The following is an 18,921-nucleotide window of genomic DNA, read 5'->3' on the forward strand; positions in this document are numbered from 1 at the left end:
GATGCAGGTAGGGCAGTGGATGTAGTCTATATGAACTTCAGTAAGGCCTTTGACAAGATCCCTCATGGCAGACTGATACGAAATGTGAAGTCACACAGAATCAGGGGTGAGCTGGCAAGATGGATGCAGAACTGGCTAGGTCATAGAAGGCAGAGAGTAGCAATGGAAGGGTGCTTTTCTGATTGGAGGGCTGTGATTAGTGGTGTTCCACAGGGATCAGTGCTGGAACCGTTGCTGTTTGTAGTGTATATAAAATGATTTGGAGGAAAATGTAACTGGTCTGATTAGTAAGTTTGCAGACGACACAAAGGTTGGTGGAATTGCGGATAGCGATGAGGACTGTCAGAGGATACAGCAGGATTTAGATCGTTTGGAGACTTGGGCGGAGAGATGGCAGATGGAGTTTAATCCGGACAAATGTGAGGTAATGCATTTTGGAAGGTCTAATGCATGCAGTGAATGGTAGAAAGAGTATTGACAGAGAGATCTAAGTGTACAGGTCCACAGGTCACTGAAAGGGGCAACACAGATGGAGAAGGTAGTCAAGAAGGCATACGGCATGCTTGCCTTCATTGAAAATGAAAATCGCTTATTGTCACAAGTAGGCTTCAAATGAAGTTACTGTGAAAAGCCCCTAGTCGCCAAATTCCGGGGCCTGTTCAGGGAGGCTGGTACAGGCGGGGCTTTGAGTATAAAAATTCACAAATCATGTTTCAGCTGTATAGAACCTTAGTTCGGCCACATTTTGAGTATAGTGGAGGGCATTAGCTATGAGGAGAGGTTGAATAAACTCGGTTTGTTTTCACTGGAACGACAGAGGTTGAGGGGCGACCTGAGAGAGGTCTACAAAATTATGAGGGGCATAGACAGAGTGGATAGTCAGAGATCTTTTCCCAGGGTAGAGGGGTCAATTACTCGGAGGCATAGGTTTAAGGTGCGAGTTTTAAGGTTTAGAGGAGACGTACGAGGCAAGTTTTTTACACGGAGGGTAGTGGGTGCCTGGAACTCGCTGCCGGTGGAGGTGGTGGAAGCAAGGACGATAGTGATGTTTAAGCGGCATCTTGACAAATATATGAATAGAATGGGAATAGAGGGATACTGACCCCAGAAGTGCAGAAGATTTTAGTTCAGCATGCAGGCTTGGAATGCCGAAGGGCCTGTTCCTGTACTGTACTTTTCTTTGGCCCTGGACCACAAAAGAACAAATAACTATCTACCTAACCTGCACATCTTTGGACTGTGGGAGGAAACCGGAGCACCCAGAGGAGACCCACGCAGACACGGGGAGAATGTACAAACTCCACACAGGCAGTCACCAAGGCCGGAGTGGAACCCGGGTCCCTGGCGTTGTGAGGCAGCAGTGCTAACCACTGTACCATTGTGTCGCCCTGTGTCTGCCAGCTGATTCTCTTTAGTTGTTAATCACTCCGTTCCTAATGTTCACATTTTTTGTGTTTAATTTATTTTGAAACAGTGCTGAACTGGTGTGTTAGAGAACATGCTGCCTGTGAATACCTATGTGTGCCTGCTCCCTACACTGACCAGAACTATGCCTGTCTGTGCCCAGATGGCATGATACCTGACTCAACTGGACATACATGTGGGAAAGGTAAGATAAACAGCATTTCTTAAATCAAAGTAAAAGCTAAACAAAATAGAAAAATTTTGAGAAACAAGTCATTATTGACTTGAGCCTGAGAGGGTGCAGTGGTTAGCACTGTTGCCTCACGGCACCGAGGACCTGGGTTTGATCCCAGCCCTGGATCACTGTCCATGTGGAGTTTGCACATTTTCCCCGTGTCTGCGTGGGTCTCACACCCACAACCCAAAGATGTGCAGTGTAGGTGGATTGGCCACGCTAAGATGCCTCTTGGGGGGGAAAAAAGAATTGGGCACTCTTAAATTTATTTTTAAAAATTGTTGACTTGAGCCTAATCTTGGTGTCACCTGGAAACCTGTACTTCACAGCCTGGGGGCCAGTGTACCTCAGTTGGCTAAACAGCTGGTTTGTGATGCGGAGCAAGGCCAACAGTGTGAGTTCAATTCCCGTAATGGCTGAGATTATTCATAAAGGCCCCACCTTTCTTTAAAATAAATTTAGAATACCCAATTAATTTTTTCCAATTAAGGGGCACTTTAGCATGGCCAATCCACCTAACCTGCACATCTTTGGGTTGTGGGGGACGAAACTCACGCAAACACGGGGAAAATGTGCAAACGGACAGTGACCCAGAGCCGGGATCGAACCTGGGACCTCAGCGCTGTGAGGCAGCAATGCTAACCACTATGCTGCCCTCCCTCAAGGTAAACTTAACCGTCGCAAGATACCGAAACTCCATCCGGTCCCCCAGCGACACTGAGGCACAGGGGGGAGAAGCTTACCTCCAGCCCAACAGGACCCGCCTATGAGCAATCAGCGAGGCTAAAGCTAAAACATCCACCCCCGTCTGCAGCTCTGGCAGGTCCAACACCCCAAACATGGTCCCCAGGGCACTGGGATCCAAGAGCAAGATCGCCAATAACGTGCTGAACAAAGAACCCCCAACTTCGGCCAGGACTACAACATGTAGACATGGTTGGCTGGATGGTTGACCGGACCCCCCCCCCCACCGCTCGCATGTGTCCGCCACACCTTCAACCAACCAGCTCATCCTGGACCATGTCAGGTGCGCCCTGTGCACCACCTTTAACTGTATTAACCCTAGTCCTGCACATGAGGTTGAGGCATTCACCCTCCGCAATGCCTCCTCCAGCGCCACCCCCAGCTCCTCCTCCCATTTGGCCTTAACCCCCTCCAACCATCCCGTATCTTCCTCCCATAAATCACCAAATGACTCCCCTTCCAACCCCATCACCGACAACACCCCCTCCAACAATGAGGGGGCAGTGCCGCTGGAAACGTCGGGAAAACCTTCCTTGCAAAATCCCTCTGCAGAATCCCAAACTTCTCCACCAACTCCTCAAAGCTCGCAAACTGCCCATCCAAAAATAAGTCCTTAATTTCCACCACTCCTTTCTCCTCCCAACTCCGAAATCTAACATCCAATCTTGCTGGCTCAAACAAATGATTCTCTCGGATTGGCATTAGCTTAGAACCCGCCCCGACTTAAAATGCTGCTGAAATTGCCTCCATAGCTTTGGTGTGGCCTCAACCATCGGGAAACCCAAGTGTTTCCCTGGGACTAACGGGAGTGGTGCCGTGGCCAGAGTCCCCGACCCCCTACAAGAGCCTGCCTCCATCCTCACCCACATTGCCTTAGGCTCCCTACCACAGCCCCGCACCTTCTTGGCATTCGCCGCCCAATAATAATACATCAGATTCGGCAGAGCCAAACCCCCTGACTGCCGCTCTCTCTGAAGCACTGTTTTCCGAACCTTCACTATCTTAACCTGCCCAGAGAAACGGTTCCACACCCATAAAAACCGCTTTTGGTAAGAAGACCGGTAAACACTGGAATAAAAATAAAAACCATGGCAAAACAGTCATCTTTACCAACTGTACCCGGCCTGCCAATGATAGAGGGAGGCCGCGATGCCCACTTAAGCTCGTAAAATCAATCCCGAGCAAGCTGCGCCCACAGATACTTGGAGTGGTTGCTACACAAAACGGCCCCCCCCCCCCCCCCCCCCCCCACCACCACCACCACCACCACCACCACCACCACCACCACCACCACCAATCCAGCTCCCGGAGTGGAGACCAAAAAGCACACTTTCTTCTCCAAATTCAATTTGTATCCAAAAAACCCCCAAATCACTTAGCAGCCCCATTATTTCCCCACCGTGGGAACCGGGTTGGATAAATACAACCACAGGTCATTGACATACAGGGACACCCTATACTCCACCCCACTTATCTGAGCTCCTCAGTGCAAATGCCAAGGGCTCTATCGCTAGTGCAAACAAAAGGGGGAACATGGGACACCCCTGCCTTGTTCCCCTATGCAGCTGAAAATATCCCGAGCTCACCTCATTCGTACGTACACTCGCCTTTGCTTCCTTATATAACAATTTTACCCACGCCACAAAGTTAGGCCCAATCCCAAACCTTTCCAACACCGCAAACAAATAACTGCACTGATACCCGATCAAACACCTTTTCCGCATCCAGCACTGCCCCCACCTCCTGCTTCCGTCCCCCCATCCCTTCTGATGGGAAGAGCACCACATTCAGCAAGCACTGCACATTCAAGGATAACTGCGGACCCTTTACAAACCCCGTCTGATCCCTTCCAACCACCCGAAGGAGGCACTCCTCCAGCCTAAGCGCCAACACTAAGGCATCCACATTTAACAGGGATATTGGCCGATACGACACACATTGCACTGGATCCTTATCCTTTTCTAACAAAAGCTAAATAGGTGCCTGTCCCATTATCTCCAGAAGCGCCCGCGAACATCTCCTCCAACAGTGCGTCAGCCTGTCCGAGAACTTCTTATAAATTCCACTGGGAACCCATCCGGCCCTGGTGTTTTACTCGTTTGCATTTTCCTGTCACTATCTGAACCCCCTCAATCCCCACTAGCTCCTCCAACCGTGCCCTATCCTCCTCTTCCAGTGCATCTACACTTCCTTTATAGCGTGGGATTTTCCCATGCTATAGTGGGATTTTCTGCATACTGCCTATCAGCTTCCAAATTTTGTCTGCCAGCTGCTGCCACTCCTCTCTTACCTCCCCATCCACCTGCGCCTTATACGAGATGATCTTGCTCCTTACCACCACCTTCAACTTCTGTGCGGGCCCCTTCACCAAGACCACATCCACCAGGTGTGGAGCGTGATCTGAAATAAAGATTGGCAAGTATTCAGCTTTCCTCACCCCGGACAACAACAACCTCCCCATAATAAAGAAATCAATCCTTGAACAGACATTATGCAGTGGTGAGAAAAAGGAATACTCTCTACCCCCTGGATGTAAGAACTGCCACAGAACCGCTTCGTCATCTCCTTCATAAACGCTGCCAACACCCTCAATCTCTCCCAAAAGGGTCAATGAGCACGGCTTAGATCGATCCATCTTTGGATACAACACTGTGTGAAATCCCCACCTAAAATTAACTGATTCGAGTCCAGACTTGGGATGGCTGCCAACAACCTCTTTTTTTAAAATATAAATTAAGAGCACCTAATTTTCTTTTTCCAATTAAGTTAAGCTCACTGGCCTATAATTTCCTGCTTTCTGCCTACCTCCTTTTTTAAACAGTGGTGTCACGTTTGCTAATTTCCAATCCACCGGGACCACCCCAGAGTCTAGTGAATTTCAGTAAATTATCACTAGAAACCAAGGGAAAGAGTGGTAATGGCAGACCCCGGAGAGAATAAAAGATGTGAAAGGCCAAACAGCAGAGAAACTATCATTAGAGGGTAAACTGTGACATGTAGATGTGGAGGGAGGGGAAGACAGGCACGCATTATTTGTTTATATTTTTTGCCAGTTATTCCCCATTATAAAATCTCCTATCTCACCCTGTCGTGGACTCACATTTGTCTTTGCTAATCTTTTCCTTTTTACAGTCAGTTTTTATGTTCCTTGCCTGTTTGTTTTCATATTCTAGTTTCTCTTTATCAATTTCTTGATATTCCTTTGCTGAATTTTAAAAAGTGCCCCCAATGAGGCTTAGCACTGCTCTTTGACAACTTTATCGTCTTCTTCCTTTGATCTAATAGGATCTCTACGTCTCTTGTTAGCTATGGTTAGATCATTTTCTTACTGCCATTTTGTGCCTTAAAGAAATGGAAATTTGTTGTAAACCATGTATTAATTTTTTTAATGCTATCCATTGCATGTCTACTGTCATACATTTTAATGCAGTTTCCCCAATCTATAACCAGCTTTCCCCTCATATTTGTTGTTCCCTTTGTTTAGATTAAAGACCCTAGTTTCAGTTTCTGATCTACTTTTGAGGCCTTTCCAACTTTTCATTAGAACACTACATTAACAAATTGATTTGGGGCATTTTATTTCCAGAAACGAATTCCAGCACTCCATCGCAGGAGAGAGGCGATTCCAGCACTCCATCGCAGGAGAGAGGCGATTCCAGCACTTCATCGCAGGAGAGAGGTGATTCCAGTACTTCATCACAGGAGAGAGGCGATTCCAGCACTTCATCGCAGGATAGAGAAGATTCCAGCACTTCATCACAGGAGAGAGGCGATTCCAGTACTTCATCGCAGGAGAGAGAAGATTCTGGCACTTCATCGCAAGAGAGAAGTGATTCCGGCACTTCATCTCAGGAGGAAATAGATCCGGACCATCTTGATGCTGTGTCCGTGGGGATTATCGCTCTGATCGGCAGGTTTCTTTTTGTTGCTTGTCTTGAAAAAGCACGATAAAGGTTTAAGAATCTAAACAATAATTCCTACTTCAGGGAGCTGTGGTGCAGTGGAGTAAATTATTCCCATTTCAAGATCTACTGCTCTGCATGTTGAACTTTGTGTGGGCTTAGATACATTGAGCAGAGGTTTGGATGAAGCACCGAGGTATAATGGGAGGGCACAGTCAAGAGTAATTGAATGTGTAGATTACCAAGATATGGATGAGAGTTTCAGCAGAGCAGGGCTGGAGATGGACAATAATACAAAGGTGGATGTGGGATGTTTGGGGTAAGGGTCGGAAGCTCGGCGCGGGGTCAAATACGATAGAAAAGATTCTGAGGGAACTTTACAGGGTGGATGCTGAGAGCATGTTTCCTTTGTGAGGGAATCTTGAACTAGGGGGCACAGTATGAAGATAAGTGGTCCCCATTTAAGATGACGATGTTTCCTGAGGGTTACTAGTCTGGAACTCTCTTCCCCAGAGAACATTAGAGGCCGGGTCATTGAATATACTCACAGCTGAGCTAGATAGTTCTTTGATCTACAAGGGAGTCGAGGGCTATTGGGGACAGGCAGGAAAATGGAGTTACGGCCACAATCAAATCAGCCACGATCATATTAAATGGTGGAGCAGGGCCAAATTACACTCCTATTTCTTATGTTACTTTACTAAACTGTCTGATTCAGTCTGAAGCAATGGCCAGGAAAATACATTTTCTGCCTGCAATAATTGTAGGTTTTTTCAGACTTGGAGACACTTGTTTTTATCTTATTACAATTTGAGGAAACTAAGTCCACTTAAGGCTTGAATTGTAGACCTGATTTTAAGCATGGAAGATGAAATGTGGAACATGACAATACATCATAACCTTTCCGAACAAGGTGTGTAGATAATTTGGGTCATGTTGAGATCAAAAAGGAGGTGGTATTGGGGGGGTTTGAAAAACATTACGGTAGACAAGTCCCCAGGGCCTGATGGGATATATCCCAGAATACTGAGAGAGGTAAGGGGGGAAATTGCTGGGGCCTTGAGAGAAATCTTTGTATCTTCACTGGTTACAGGAGGTCCCAGAGGATTGGAGAAGAGCCAATGTTGTTCCTTTGTTTAAAAGGATAGCAAGGATTATCCAGGTAATTACAGGCCGGTGAGTCTTGCGTCAGTGGCAGGGAAATTATTGGAGAGGATTCTTCGAGACAGGACTTACTCCCACTTGGAAATAAGTGGACGTATTAGCGAGAGACAACATGGTTTTGTTTGTTGGAGAGAATTCTCAGGGACAGGATTGATACCAATTTGGAAACAAATAGGACTCATTAGCAATAAACAGCGTAGTTTTGTGAAGGGGCGGTTGTACCTCACTTATTTGATCGAGTGTTTTGAGGAGGTGACAAAGATGATTGATGAAGGTAGGGCAGTGGATGTTGTCTACGTGGACTTCAGTAATGCCCTTGACAAGATCCCTCATGGCAGACTGGTACAGAAGGTGAAGTCACACTGGATCAGAGGTGAGCTGGCAAGATGGATACAGAGCTGGTTCGGTCATAGAAGACAGAGGGTAGCAATGGAAGGGTGCGTTTCTCAATGGTGGGCTGTGACTAGGGGTGTTCCTCAGGGATCAGTGCTGGGACCTTTGCTGTTTGTAATATACATAAATGATTTGGAGGGAAATGTAACTGGTTTGATTATGAAGTTTGCGGACGACACCAAAGGTTGGTGGAATTGCGGATAGCGATGAGGACCGTCAGAGGATACGGCAGGATATAGATCGGTTGGAGACCTGGGCGGAGAGATGGCAGATGGAGTTTAATCCGGATAAATATGAGGTAATGCATTTTGGAAGGTCTAATACATATGGGAAATATACAGTAAATGGCAGAACCCTTAAGAGTATTGATAGGCAAAAGGATCTGGATGCACAGGTGATTTGGCCACTGAAAGTGGCAAAGCAGGTGGAGAAGGTAGTCAAGAAGGCATACGGCATGCTTGACTTCATCGGCCAGGGCATGAGTTTAAAAATTGGCAAGCCATGTTGCAGCTTTTTAGAACCTTAGTTAGGCCACACTTGGAATATAGTGTTCAATTCTGGTCGCCACAGTACCAGAGAGATGTGGAGGGGGTGGAGAAAAGATTTACCAAGATGTTGCCTGGTATGGAGGGCATTAGCTATGAGAAGAGGTTGGAGAAACTTGGTTTGTTCTCATTGGAATGGCGGAGGTTGAGGGGCGACCTTATAGAGGTCTACAAAATTATGAGGGGCATGGACAGAGTGGATAGTCAGAAACTTTTTCCCAGGGTGGAAGAGTCAATTACTAGGCGGCATAGGTTTAAAATACGAGGGGCAAAGTTTAAAGGAGATGTACGATATACGGAGGAGGTGGTGGAAGCAAGGACGATAGTGACGTTTAAGGGGCATCTTGACAAATACATGAATAGAATGGGAATAGAGAGATACGGACCCTGGAAGTGTAGAAGATTTTAGTTCAGACGGACAGCATGGTTGGTGCAGGCTTGGAGGGCCAAAGGGCCTGTTCCTGTGCTATACTTTTCTTTGGCCTTTGATATGCAAAGGGAGCAAGAGTCTTTCAATTTTCCTTTTGATGTGACGGGAGGATGGGATGGAAGGGGAATAAAATTCTCCGCATACCTTTCTGCTGGTTCTGCACACTCAGAATGGATAAGCCTGGGGTGCACGTCTATTTTTTTGATGTATTTTCTTTGTTTTCTTCACCTGCCTACAGTGGTCCTGATTGGAATTGTAATGTGTTGTGCTGCCGTGCATTGGAGAATGATACTCGGGCATGTTAAAATCTCACGCTGCTATTCTCCTGTCCATCTCAATGCAGAGAATTCGATGATCTGCAATGGACAGAGAATGGATTCCGTTTCTCAGCAGTAAGTTTTGCCTCAACAGTATTAAGATTGTAGTCCGTTTATATTTCCCATTGCAGTAACTTATCCAGTAGAATGAATCCATTCCGAGACAGAGGCAGACACTGACACAGTTTTTTTTTAATAAACATTTTATTGAGGTATTTTTGGTTATACAACAACGACAAAATAAACAATGTACATGAGTCTATAAATATAGTGCAAAAAGCCTGCTTTCTCCCTGACAGGTCCCACCTTTATTAACCCCCTACTCTAAGCTAAACTAACCCCACCCCTTCTGCTGATGATTAATTTTCTGCAAAGAAGTCGACGAACGGCTGCCACCTCCGGGCGAACCCTAACAGTGACCCTCTCAAGCCGAACTTGATTTTCTCCAGGCAGGGAAAGCTAGCCATGTCCGATAGCCAGGTCTCCGACTTCGGGGGCTTTGAGTCCCTCCAAGCTAATAGTATCCGTCCCCGGGCTACCAGGGAAGCAAAGGCCAGAACACCTGCCTCTTTCTCCTCCTGGATTCCCAGATCTTCCGACACCCTGAAAATCACCACCTCCGGACTCGGTGCCAGACACTGACACAGTTGAGAATGTAACCAGGCAATTAACAGGGGGCATACATCTCCCTACTGTGCATCCAGTAGTGGGATATGGCCCCAAACAAAACATTTAACTCCCATGGTGACTCCCTGAATCCAGCCGCCCTACTGAGGAGTGACTGCAAAGACAATATGCACTTTGCCAAAGCAGGGGTTATCAGAAAATAGCACTTGCACATCTTGGATCCTTCGTATCTTTAGAACATCCTGAAGTGCGTTACAGCCACTGAAGTGCTTTTGAAATATCACTGTTGTAATGTAAGAAAGGCATCTGTCAATTTTCCTACAAAGTCACTGTTTTACATCTCATCCAATAGCAACATGTCATTCGACTGTACAGGACTCCAGGCACTGCACTGAGCTGCCAACATAGATTCTGTGTTCAAGTCTCTGAAATGGGGCATGAACCTACCACCTTCTGACTTGGGGGAGGGTGATACCCACAATGGGTGAACTCTTCCATGTTTTCCTTACTTTCAAGTACAAAGAACAAAGAAAAGTACAGCACAGGAACAGGCCCTTTGGCTCTCCAAGCCTGCACCGACCATGCTGCCCATCTAACCTAAAACCGTCTACACTTCCGGGGTCCGTATTCCTCAATTGCCATCCTATTCATGTATTTGTAAAGACGGCCCTTAAACGTCATTATCATATCTGCATCCGCCACCTCCTCCGGCAGTGAGTTCCAGGCACCCACTGCCCTCTGGGGGGGAAAACTTCCCTCGCACATCTCCTCAAAACTTTAGCCCTCACATCTTAAACCTACGTTCCCTAGTAGTTGACTCTTCCACCCTGGGAAAAAACTGACTATCCAGTAGCCAGTGATAGGCTCCTGTGAGGCCTGGGAAAATGTCTCCTAACCATTCTCTTACACAGAACATGTTTTACTTTTGAGTAAAATGACTGCTATTCTGTTCCCCGACCCACTTTGAAATGTTAATTGAACGATCTGAGAATTTAGTGATGGAACAATAGTGGGGACTAGCAAATTTGCAGCTGTGTTGGGATTGACCTAATGGCCGGTGAGCTTTATGGGTGCACCCAACATGGAATGTCCATTTCCTTCTTGCAACCAGGAAAAGGCAGAATAAAGGCCTTGGGCAGCAGGGCAGCATGGTGGTTAGCATAAATGCTTCACAGCTCCAGGGTCCCAGGTTCGATTCCCGGCTGGGTCACTGTCTGTGTGGAGTCTGCACGTCCTCCCCCTGTGTGCGTGGGTTTCCTCCGGGTGCTCCGGTTTCCTCCCACAGTCCAAAGATGTGCGGGTTAGGTGGATTGGCCATGCTAAATTGCCCGTAGTGTCCTAATAAAAGTAAGGTTAGGGGGGGGGGGGGTTGTTGGGTTACGGGTATAGGGTGGATACGTGGGTTTGAGTGGGGTGATCATGGCTTGGCACAACATCGAGGGCCGAAGGGCCTGTTCTGTGCTGTACTATGTTCTATGTTCTAAATGGGATTTCACATGCTTCTGAAAAGTGTTTTGGAGATGAGGATGGAGAGGAGCCTGTGCCCTTTCTGTGACATTGAGACTGAACCATTAATTTTAAATGCTTCTTTACAAAAGATTTTTTTAAAAGTGAATGCCGAAAATCTGAAATGGTGACCAACAGAACCACTGATGAAGGGATACATCTGAAATATGGACCTGGCCTTGGCTGGGTGGCCTGTCGTATTAGCTAACCCACCTGCCTTTCATCATAGAATTTACAGTGCAGAAGGAGGCCATTCAGTCCATCGAGTCTGCACCGGCCCTTACAAAGAGCACCCTACTCGAGCCCACATATCTACCCTATCCCCATAACCCACTAACCCCCACTTAACCTCTTTGGACACTAAGGGCAGTTTAGCATGGTCAATCCCCGCAGACACGGGGAGAACGTGCAGACTCCGCACAGACAGTGACCCAAGCCGAGAATCGAACCTGGGACCCTGGAGCTGTGAAGCAACTGTGCTAACCACTATGCTACCGTGCTGCCCAGTAACGTTGTGTGCAAGCAAAGATTATCAACTTCTCCATGTCGAGCCCATTTCAGAAGTGCAAATCTTGTTTTCCTCACATTTTAAAAATGAAGTGGTTCCAAAGGGTTTCTCGTTCTGACTTGAACTAAATCATTGTGCCAGATTCAGTAAACATTGCGAGGGTTCATTGTGACAACGGAAATGGTGAAGTAATCTATTTCGATTGGTGAAAACCTCAACATTATTTGCTGTGGAAATTGTAGCCGGGAATTTTGCAAAAGTACAAAAATACTGCTCTTTCTGTTCACTTTCCCTTTGCCACGGTGAATAATCCAGCTCCAACTCTCATCTCTATGTCAAAGGTTATGTAGTCCAGCCCCACACCAAGATTTGAATAAATAGACGAGACTTGCAATGTTGTGCAGTATCGTTGGCGTGGTACGATATTGATGAGGCAGTTTTATGACCAGTCCGCACTCCGCCGTCAGGGTCTGTTACTGGAATGACAATGGGGTTGTTTTGTTTGTGCAGCTGAGCGAGATGTCAGCATTTTAAAAGGTTCAAACATTCCTGAGGAATTGCTGCAATTGGGAATTTCCCATTAGCAAATTCTGCTTGAGCAGCAATCCATAATAATAATCTGATTTGATTTTGAATTTTAGAGATAAATGGAAAGTGAATAGATTTCAGACCCGATTTCTGGTTTCTAACACATGAGAAGCATTTAGTCAAAATGATGGAAGCAAGGACAATTGAATTGAGATCTGAGAAATAGTGTGATTTCAAAAAAAAGAAACTAGATGTGGCGGAATTGCATTGCAGATGTGTCAGTGTTGGAGATGACAATCAATGGAGACTTCTTAATGAATCTGCTCATCTGATGCTGATTTGTCTTCACAGGTCTTTGCTATAGCACAAGGAGGGACAGGTCTGACATTTTCCATTGGAAGTGCAGGATTTCCAATTCCAGCAGAGATTCCTGTGGTCAGTGCTGTTGGTGAAATGCAGCCTTACGATCCGTTAATAATTAATTTTATTGCTCAGGGCAACGGTTATGTATTTATTTGTAAAGTTTGGGTACTATTTGTGGGAAGTACTGTTTTGATGCGAAGGAAGTGTGTCCAAAAAATGGTTCCAATATTCCAAAAGAGTACCCATCAGGAACGTCACCGGCAATGATTACAATGGGACATAGACAGGAACTGTCATTAAACATACAAACCTTTCATCTGCCAGCATATTTTATTAAGCCAAACTACAAACCGCGACCAGAGAGATTTGGAATTTCTTGGACACATTCCCAAAGTATTGACTCCATAAGAAATCTGTATGGGTATTGATTAAAATTGAAGATGATAATTGCCACAGAACTCAGGTATGAATTGGAATTTCTTCAATCATTAATCTTTTAGTTTTTAGACAGTTAGGGGGTGTTGTCCTCTTATTCCCTGTTTGTGGCCAATTTGGTTATGTAATTCAGAGTAAGGTAAGCCTCTCTCACATGGTTTAATGGCTAGAGATTCTTGGTGAGAATTTTGGAGGGTATTAATTGAAATTTCTCTCTCTGAATGTCCTGGGACAGTTTTAAACCTCAATTGCTGAGAAATTTGTTCAGATATATAAATTATAGATTTAAAAATCTATACCTGCCACTCCCTCATTGCTGTTGATGAGCTCGCTATTATATATTTGAAATATTAATAAGCTAAAAATGCACTACACATTAGCAGAAGAATATCTTAAGAGACATGCTTGGGGCATCCCTGCTCTGTACTATTGGCTTCAGATATTTCGTAATTTTAAATATTTCAACATATAGGGCAGCACGGTGGCACAGTGGTTAGCATTGCTGCCTACGGCGCTGAGGACCTGGGTTCGAATCCCGGCTCTGGGTCACTGTCCGTGAGGAGTTTGCACATTCTCCCCGTGTCTGCGTGGGTTTCACCCCCACAACCCAAAAGATGTGCAGGATAGGTGGATTGGCCACGCTAAATTGCCCCTTAATAAAAAAAAAATTTTTTAATAAAAAAATATTTCAACATATGTGATCTTGTAACCTTCACTAATGGTACAATCTTCAAACAATTCTGACAATTTTATTTATTCTAAATTTATTTGCTTTAACATAAGAATAAATGTGAACTCGATGCTTGAAAGTGACTGAATTTCAGCACCATGAAGGAATTCAATTCCGAGAATTAGTACTCTGCATAATCTGCAGGACAAGACCAGAATCCTCACTGCAGTGGGCAGGTTTAGCTGATACCTGGATTCGAAAGAGGAAAATGTACAGCATCTGCCCACTGCTGCAGAAGTACTGGCAACAGTTCAAATTTAATGTCTCCGATCATCCTGCCTCTTTAGAGTGTTGGGGGTGAGGGATTAGAAAGGTTGTACGAATTCTCATAAAGTAAAACATTGGAATTCTGAAACAGTTCAGCAGGTGTCAGCATCTGCAGAGTGAAAAAGGTAGCTGGTCCAACAGTAAGAGGTAATTAAAGGGTTAACTAACGTACACTCTTGTTTAAAAGTGGAAGTTGGCTCGAAGGTAGAGAAGTTCATCTCGGGGAGATGGGGAACTTCCAACTGAGATGGTTCTTAGGATCATTGAAGAATCGAGAGGCCTGTTCTGAACCCCACTGACTGGAGTATATGTTTTTCTCACCTTTTGTTTTGTTGGTTTGCCTTAGTTAGGGGTCTTGAAGAAGGGGTGTCTGAAACATTTAACCCTTTTTCTGGCATGTAACAAGCCTGTGCAGTGTTTTTATACTGTACGATGAATTGACTTGAAAGCTTTTATTAAGCTAACTTATTCTTTACCACTTTTCCAAGGTTTACTGAGTGGTTGATAAGAGTTTAAAAATTGCAATCTTTGCGAAATTGTCAATCGCTGAGTATACCATCCATGTGCTGTTTAATCTCCGCGGATTTGCCTTAAAGTATATCATACACATCTAATAATTTGCTCACAAAGGTTAATTAATGAACGAACTGCATTCTGTCACAGGGCCTAATTCCTACTCACTATAAACAGGATGGCAAAATCACTGGAAGCATCAAGATGTCCTTTAGCTGGGTTACAGATGGTGACTGTAGGGCTGACTCTCTGCCCCTGTCCAGGACAGTAGTTGCATTAAAACCCATTGGGACAGCCCACCCTATGTCTGACTTGAAGAAGTGCACTGCAGCAAAGCTCATCCATATTCTTCGCACAGTATAAATAGCAGACACACAATAAAGAAGCAGGACCATTTACAGTAGAGTTCTTGAACAAATACTGTCTGATACTTACACTCCAGTGTTTTTTGTTATATTTTGCGTCATCATTTACTTCCTGAATGCTAACCATGATAGTTTAGTTATGTGAAGTGCAGGATGGATCAACTCCTGTAGCAGAGCTATTTGTGTCTTTTACATCACTGTAAATGACTGGCATCTTGGTTCCTGCCTTGAACTAGACTGCATGAAGTAGGCAATTCATTCTGATCAGTAGTTCTTAGAAAAGGACTGTCTCCTTGCTAGGAATATTTTTGATTTGATGTTTCCCTAGTTGTGGATAATTTTGTAGAACTGTATGTAATTGGGGCATCAGTTGTACAATTAATGTATTGCCAGTTAGAAAAGGGGTTTCAGTGTCTAATATGCTGGTGATCTGCAGTGGCACCAAATTGCTAATAAAATACAGGGTTGTGTCTAATTCAGAGCTGCTGATTCCAGCCATGTTCTCTCACACTTCCAGCAAAGTGCTCCTTCTGCAGATGGAGATGAACGACTAGGATCAATTTGCTTGAGTTGGATTTTGGCTCCTGCCACAAACTAGCTGTGGACTAATATTAAGAGTTCTAGTCAATCCCCTCATCGTGATATGGGCTACATCAAATAAAAATGTATATTTACCAGCCACACTCTCCTTTTTAGTCATGTGTGTAGCAAGTGAAGTAAAGTTCATAATCTGATCATAACCTAAATCATTGGTGCCACAGTTATTCGTTGGCTTGCTCTTGACCTAATATCTCTTCCCAGCCATCTATCCTTCTTCCCTGTGCTCTGCACTCCATAGGATAACTTAAAACTTACTGCCGTTTATAGAGAGGCATCCAATTGCCAGCAGGAGTTGCTGACTATAATCAAGTGACTAATCCACATGGCCAACTTTATTTAGACTTCAGAGTGCAAAATTCACTCCCAAAACCCTGTCTACTCTGCCTGCTGTATCTTCCTCGCTTAACCTCTGAGCAAAACTGACATAGAATCTGATCTTTGGCTCTGTTATGTAAGCCAGCCACACAAATTGGATTCCGAGAATTAAGTTTGATAAACTGATTACACTGTAGTGTAAAAAAGAACTATTTGCTGCATCCGCACACAATTCTGTTCCAGGATTGCACTTAAAATCATAAATTGTTCAATGAATCTAGTGAAATAGGGTACTGTTGATTATAGTGAAACTAGGAGATTGTTGTGTGTGAATTATCTCCTTGAATTCCTTGCACTGCTCAGTGGCCATATTCACAGCCTTTGCGTTTGACATTCTTCCCAGCCAGGGAGAATGATTGAAATGTCAGCAATAAACAAGTTTAAATGTATAGTGATGAAAATCTGGTTAGTTATTTTCATTACCTGAGTTGTTAATTGATTTAATAGTTGCTACTGGTGCCATTAACTGATTTACTCTGTAATAATTGAATTAAAACTCAGACATTGGATTAAATCGAATCTTATGGACCATTCTTTCCTGTGTCTGAGGGGGATGTCTTTGCTCCAGTGTGGTTTTTAACATTTTTTTTGTGGATTCCTATCTGATTTAATCATCTTGATTCATTCTGCTATCAGTCATGACCTTGTCCAGTGTGAATAGTTTATGGCCTAGGTTTTCTGAAAATCCACTAGCCAATATTCCGGTGGTTCTGGGGTAGTGTGGGTGGAAAGCTGTCATGGGAAATTACCCAGTAATACACTACACTGTTTATCCCAGTGAACTTTAGAGTCTCCTTTTCCTTTCCCGTTCTGATGTTGACTGTAACTATGTTGGAGTCATTATTTCTCAATTGTTATCTCAATTAATTTATATCTGAGAACTCTGACATTGCTTTTTCCATTGTTAAGACAAGAAATGGAAGCTAGGACTGCTTCCTTAATTCCCACTTAGACTGGGATAAAGGCAGTGTACACGTTCGATCTTTGGAAGCACCCAGTATTGTTGCATTCGTCCAAACTCTGTACCTCTCTTCCATCTGAAATGGTTCAATTTTCCTTCCTATACAAGGAATTAAAGAATAGTTATAACAGAAGGCCAGGGCGACACTGTGACGCAGTGGTTAGCACTGCTGCCTACAGTGCTGAGGACCCGGGTGACTGTGGAATTTGCACATTCTCCCCATGCCTGCGTGGATCTCACCCGCACAACCCAAGGATGTGCAGGGTAGGTGGATTGGCCACTCTTTTGAGGTCCACCAACAAAACAGTAGAAAGGAAACAAACCGAGGGACAAAGCAAAAAAGGGCCGCTCCTGTTAGGGGCACAGCCTGAACAGAACAAAGATCAACGGAAACTTAAAAACATCAAATTAGAGGGATCAATAAAGCTCCCCAACCCCTGCGGTGCCCACTGAGTCACGGAAGGCCTTGATGGTGCCCGTAGACACCGCATGCTCCCATTCCAGGGACACCCGGACGCGAATGTAGCCGTTGAAGAGGGCAGACAGTCTGGCCGGATGACCCCTCTTGGTTGCCTGCTGCCTGGACCTATAAATGGCATGCTTCACCAGGCCCAGGAGCAGGTTCACAATGCGGTCCTCCGCCTTCCCCGCACCAGGTGCCCGTACATCAGGAGCGTGGGGCTGAGTGCAAACAAAACTCCAGCAAAAGATTGGTTAGAAAACTAAAAAGGGAGTGCAGCCTAAAACATGTAACATAGACATGGTCCACGGACTCCACAAGGCCGCAAAAATGGCAGGCTTCTTGCGAGTCTGTGAATCGGTGATTGTATGGCACTGCTGCACGCAACACCCTCCACCCCAGCTCTCCAAGATTGAGGGGGAGGACTCATCCATAGAAGAACCTCTAGTGGGACCCTCCGCCGCTGGATGGCAACAAGGCACGCTATGACGTGTCCAGACGACGGGTGAGGGTAAGGAGGTGAAGGGTGTGCAGCAGCAGCCCGTACTGAAAACCCCTCCGCGCCGGCTAGGATTGTGGGGCACCAGCCCCCAGGGCAAATTCGGGGCCTGGGGCCAATGTGGAATTCCATCCGGGCAGGGGTTCGCCCAGACCGGATACCACCGCACACCTGTGCGTCCTCCAAACAGCGGGTTCCATTGGGCCTGAGCACGACCGCTTTGAGGTCTCGGATGGTATTGGCCACGAGCCAGATGTCCACCGCCGCACGTTGTACTGACTCGTGGGGTGTCATCCAGCCCACTCCTCCGCCACCCAGCACTTCCCAATCCTGGTCACCCCGGCAGCCAATGCTCGCTCCTCCGCCAGCCACTCAAAATGGAGTGGAGGTGCGGATTCCTGAGCAGCGTCTCTTTGACAACAGCCAGTACTCCTGACAGGGGAGAACTGCGGCGCAAGGCAACCATGTTCCAGACTTTGTGTAGATCCTGGTAAGAGATGGTCAACGCCTGCAGAGGGTAACAAAGACCCTGCAGATCTATGAACAGGAGCTGCAAGTCATAATTCGGGGCCGTGCACCTGGCTCAGGAAAAGTGGCGCTAGGGCACACCATCATGGAGGGGGCTCAACATAAAGTTATCGCTGCAGGGACTGAAGGTGGAAGGTCACCATCTGGGTGTGAAGGCACACCAGTGCCTGGCCGCCCTCCCTAAGCGGGAGACTCAAAACCTCAGCAGCGCCCCAGTGCAGTCTCTTGTCCCAGAAGAACTCTACAAGCATTCTCTGGATCTTTGTGACAAAGTAAGGGAAGGGGTCAAAGTGACCAGCTGGCACCACAACATGGAGGCTATCAGCTGGTTTATGACGAGAACTCGACCCCTGTAAGACAGCACTCGGAGCAGTCCTGTCCAGTGTCTCAAGCGAGCGGTGACCTTGGTCTCCAGCTCCTGCCAGCTAGCCGGCCAGGATTCCTCAGCCCCGGGAGCAGCATGGTGGCGCAGTGCTTAGCTCTGCTGCCTCACGGGCCGAGCTCCCAGGTTCGATCCCGGCT

General features: G+C 45.9%; 1 protein-coding gene across 5 annotated transcripts in view; it reads left to right on the plus strand.

The window, feature by feature from the left end:
* LOC119953175 (very low-density lipoprotein receptor-like) overlaps positions 1 to 16,465 on the plus strand; it is a 91,545-nt gene extending 75,080 nt beyond the window's left edge. For 2 of the 5 annotated variants that reach the window (XM_038777132.1, XM_038777136.1), the window contains exons 10-13: positions 1,475 to 1,609; positions 5,970 to 6,293; positions 9,056 to 9,209; positions 12,655 to 16,465. In XM_038777132.1, the coding sequence (XP_038633060.1) occupies positions 1,475 to 1,609; positions 5,970 to 6,293; positions 9,056 to 9,209; positions 12,655 to 12,667 (626 nt within the window). In that variant the 3' untranslated portion in view covers positions 12,668 to 16,465. The remainder of the gene's footprint in view (positions 1 to 1,474; positions 1,610 to 5,969; positions 6,294 to 9,055; positions 9,210 to 12,654) is intronic. The other 3 variants (XM_038777133.1, XM_038777134.1, XM_038777135.1) reach the window with 3 other exon arrangements.
* Positions 16,466 to 18,921: the final 2,456 nt, after the last annotated feature.

Source organism: Scyliorhinus canicula, chromosome 18 (assembly GCF_902713615.1).
Source record: "Scyliorhinus canicula chromosome 18, sScyCan1.1, whole genome shotgun sequence".
Classification (NCBI taxonomy): domain Eukaryota; kingdom Metazoa; phylum Chordata; class Chondrichthyes; order Carcharhiniformes; family Scyliorhinidae; genus Scyliorhinus; species Scyliorhinus canicula.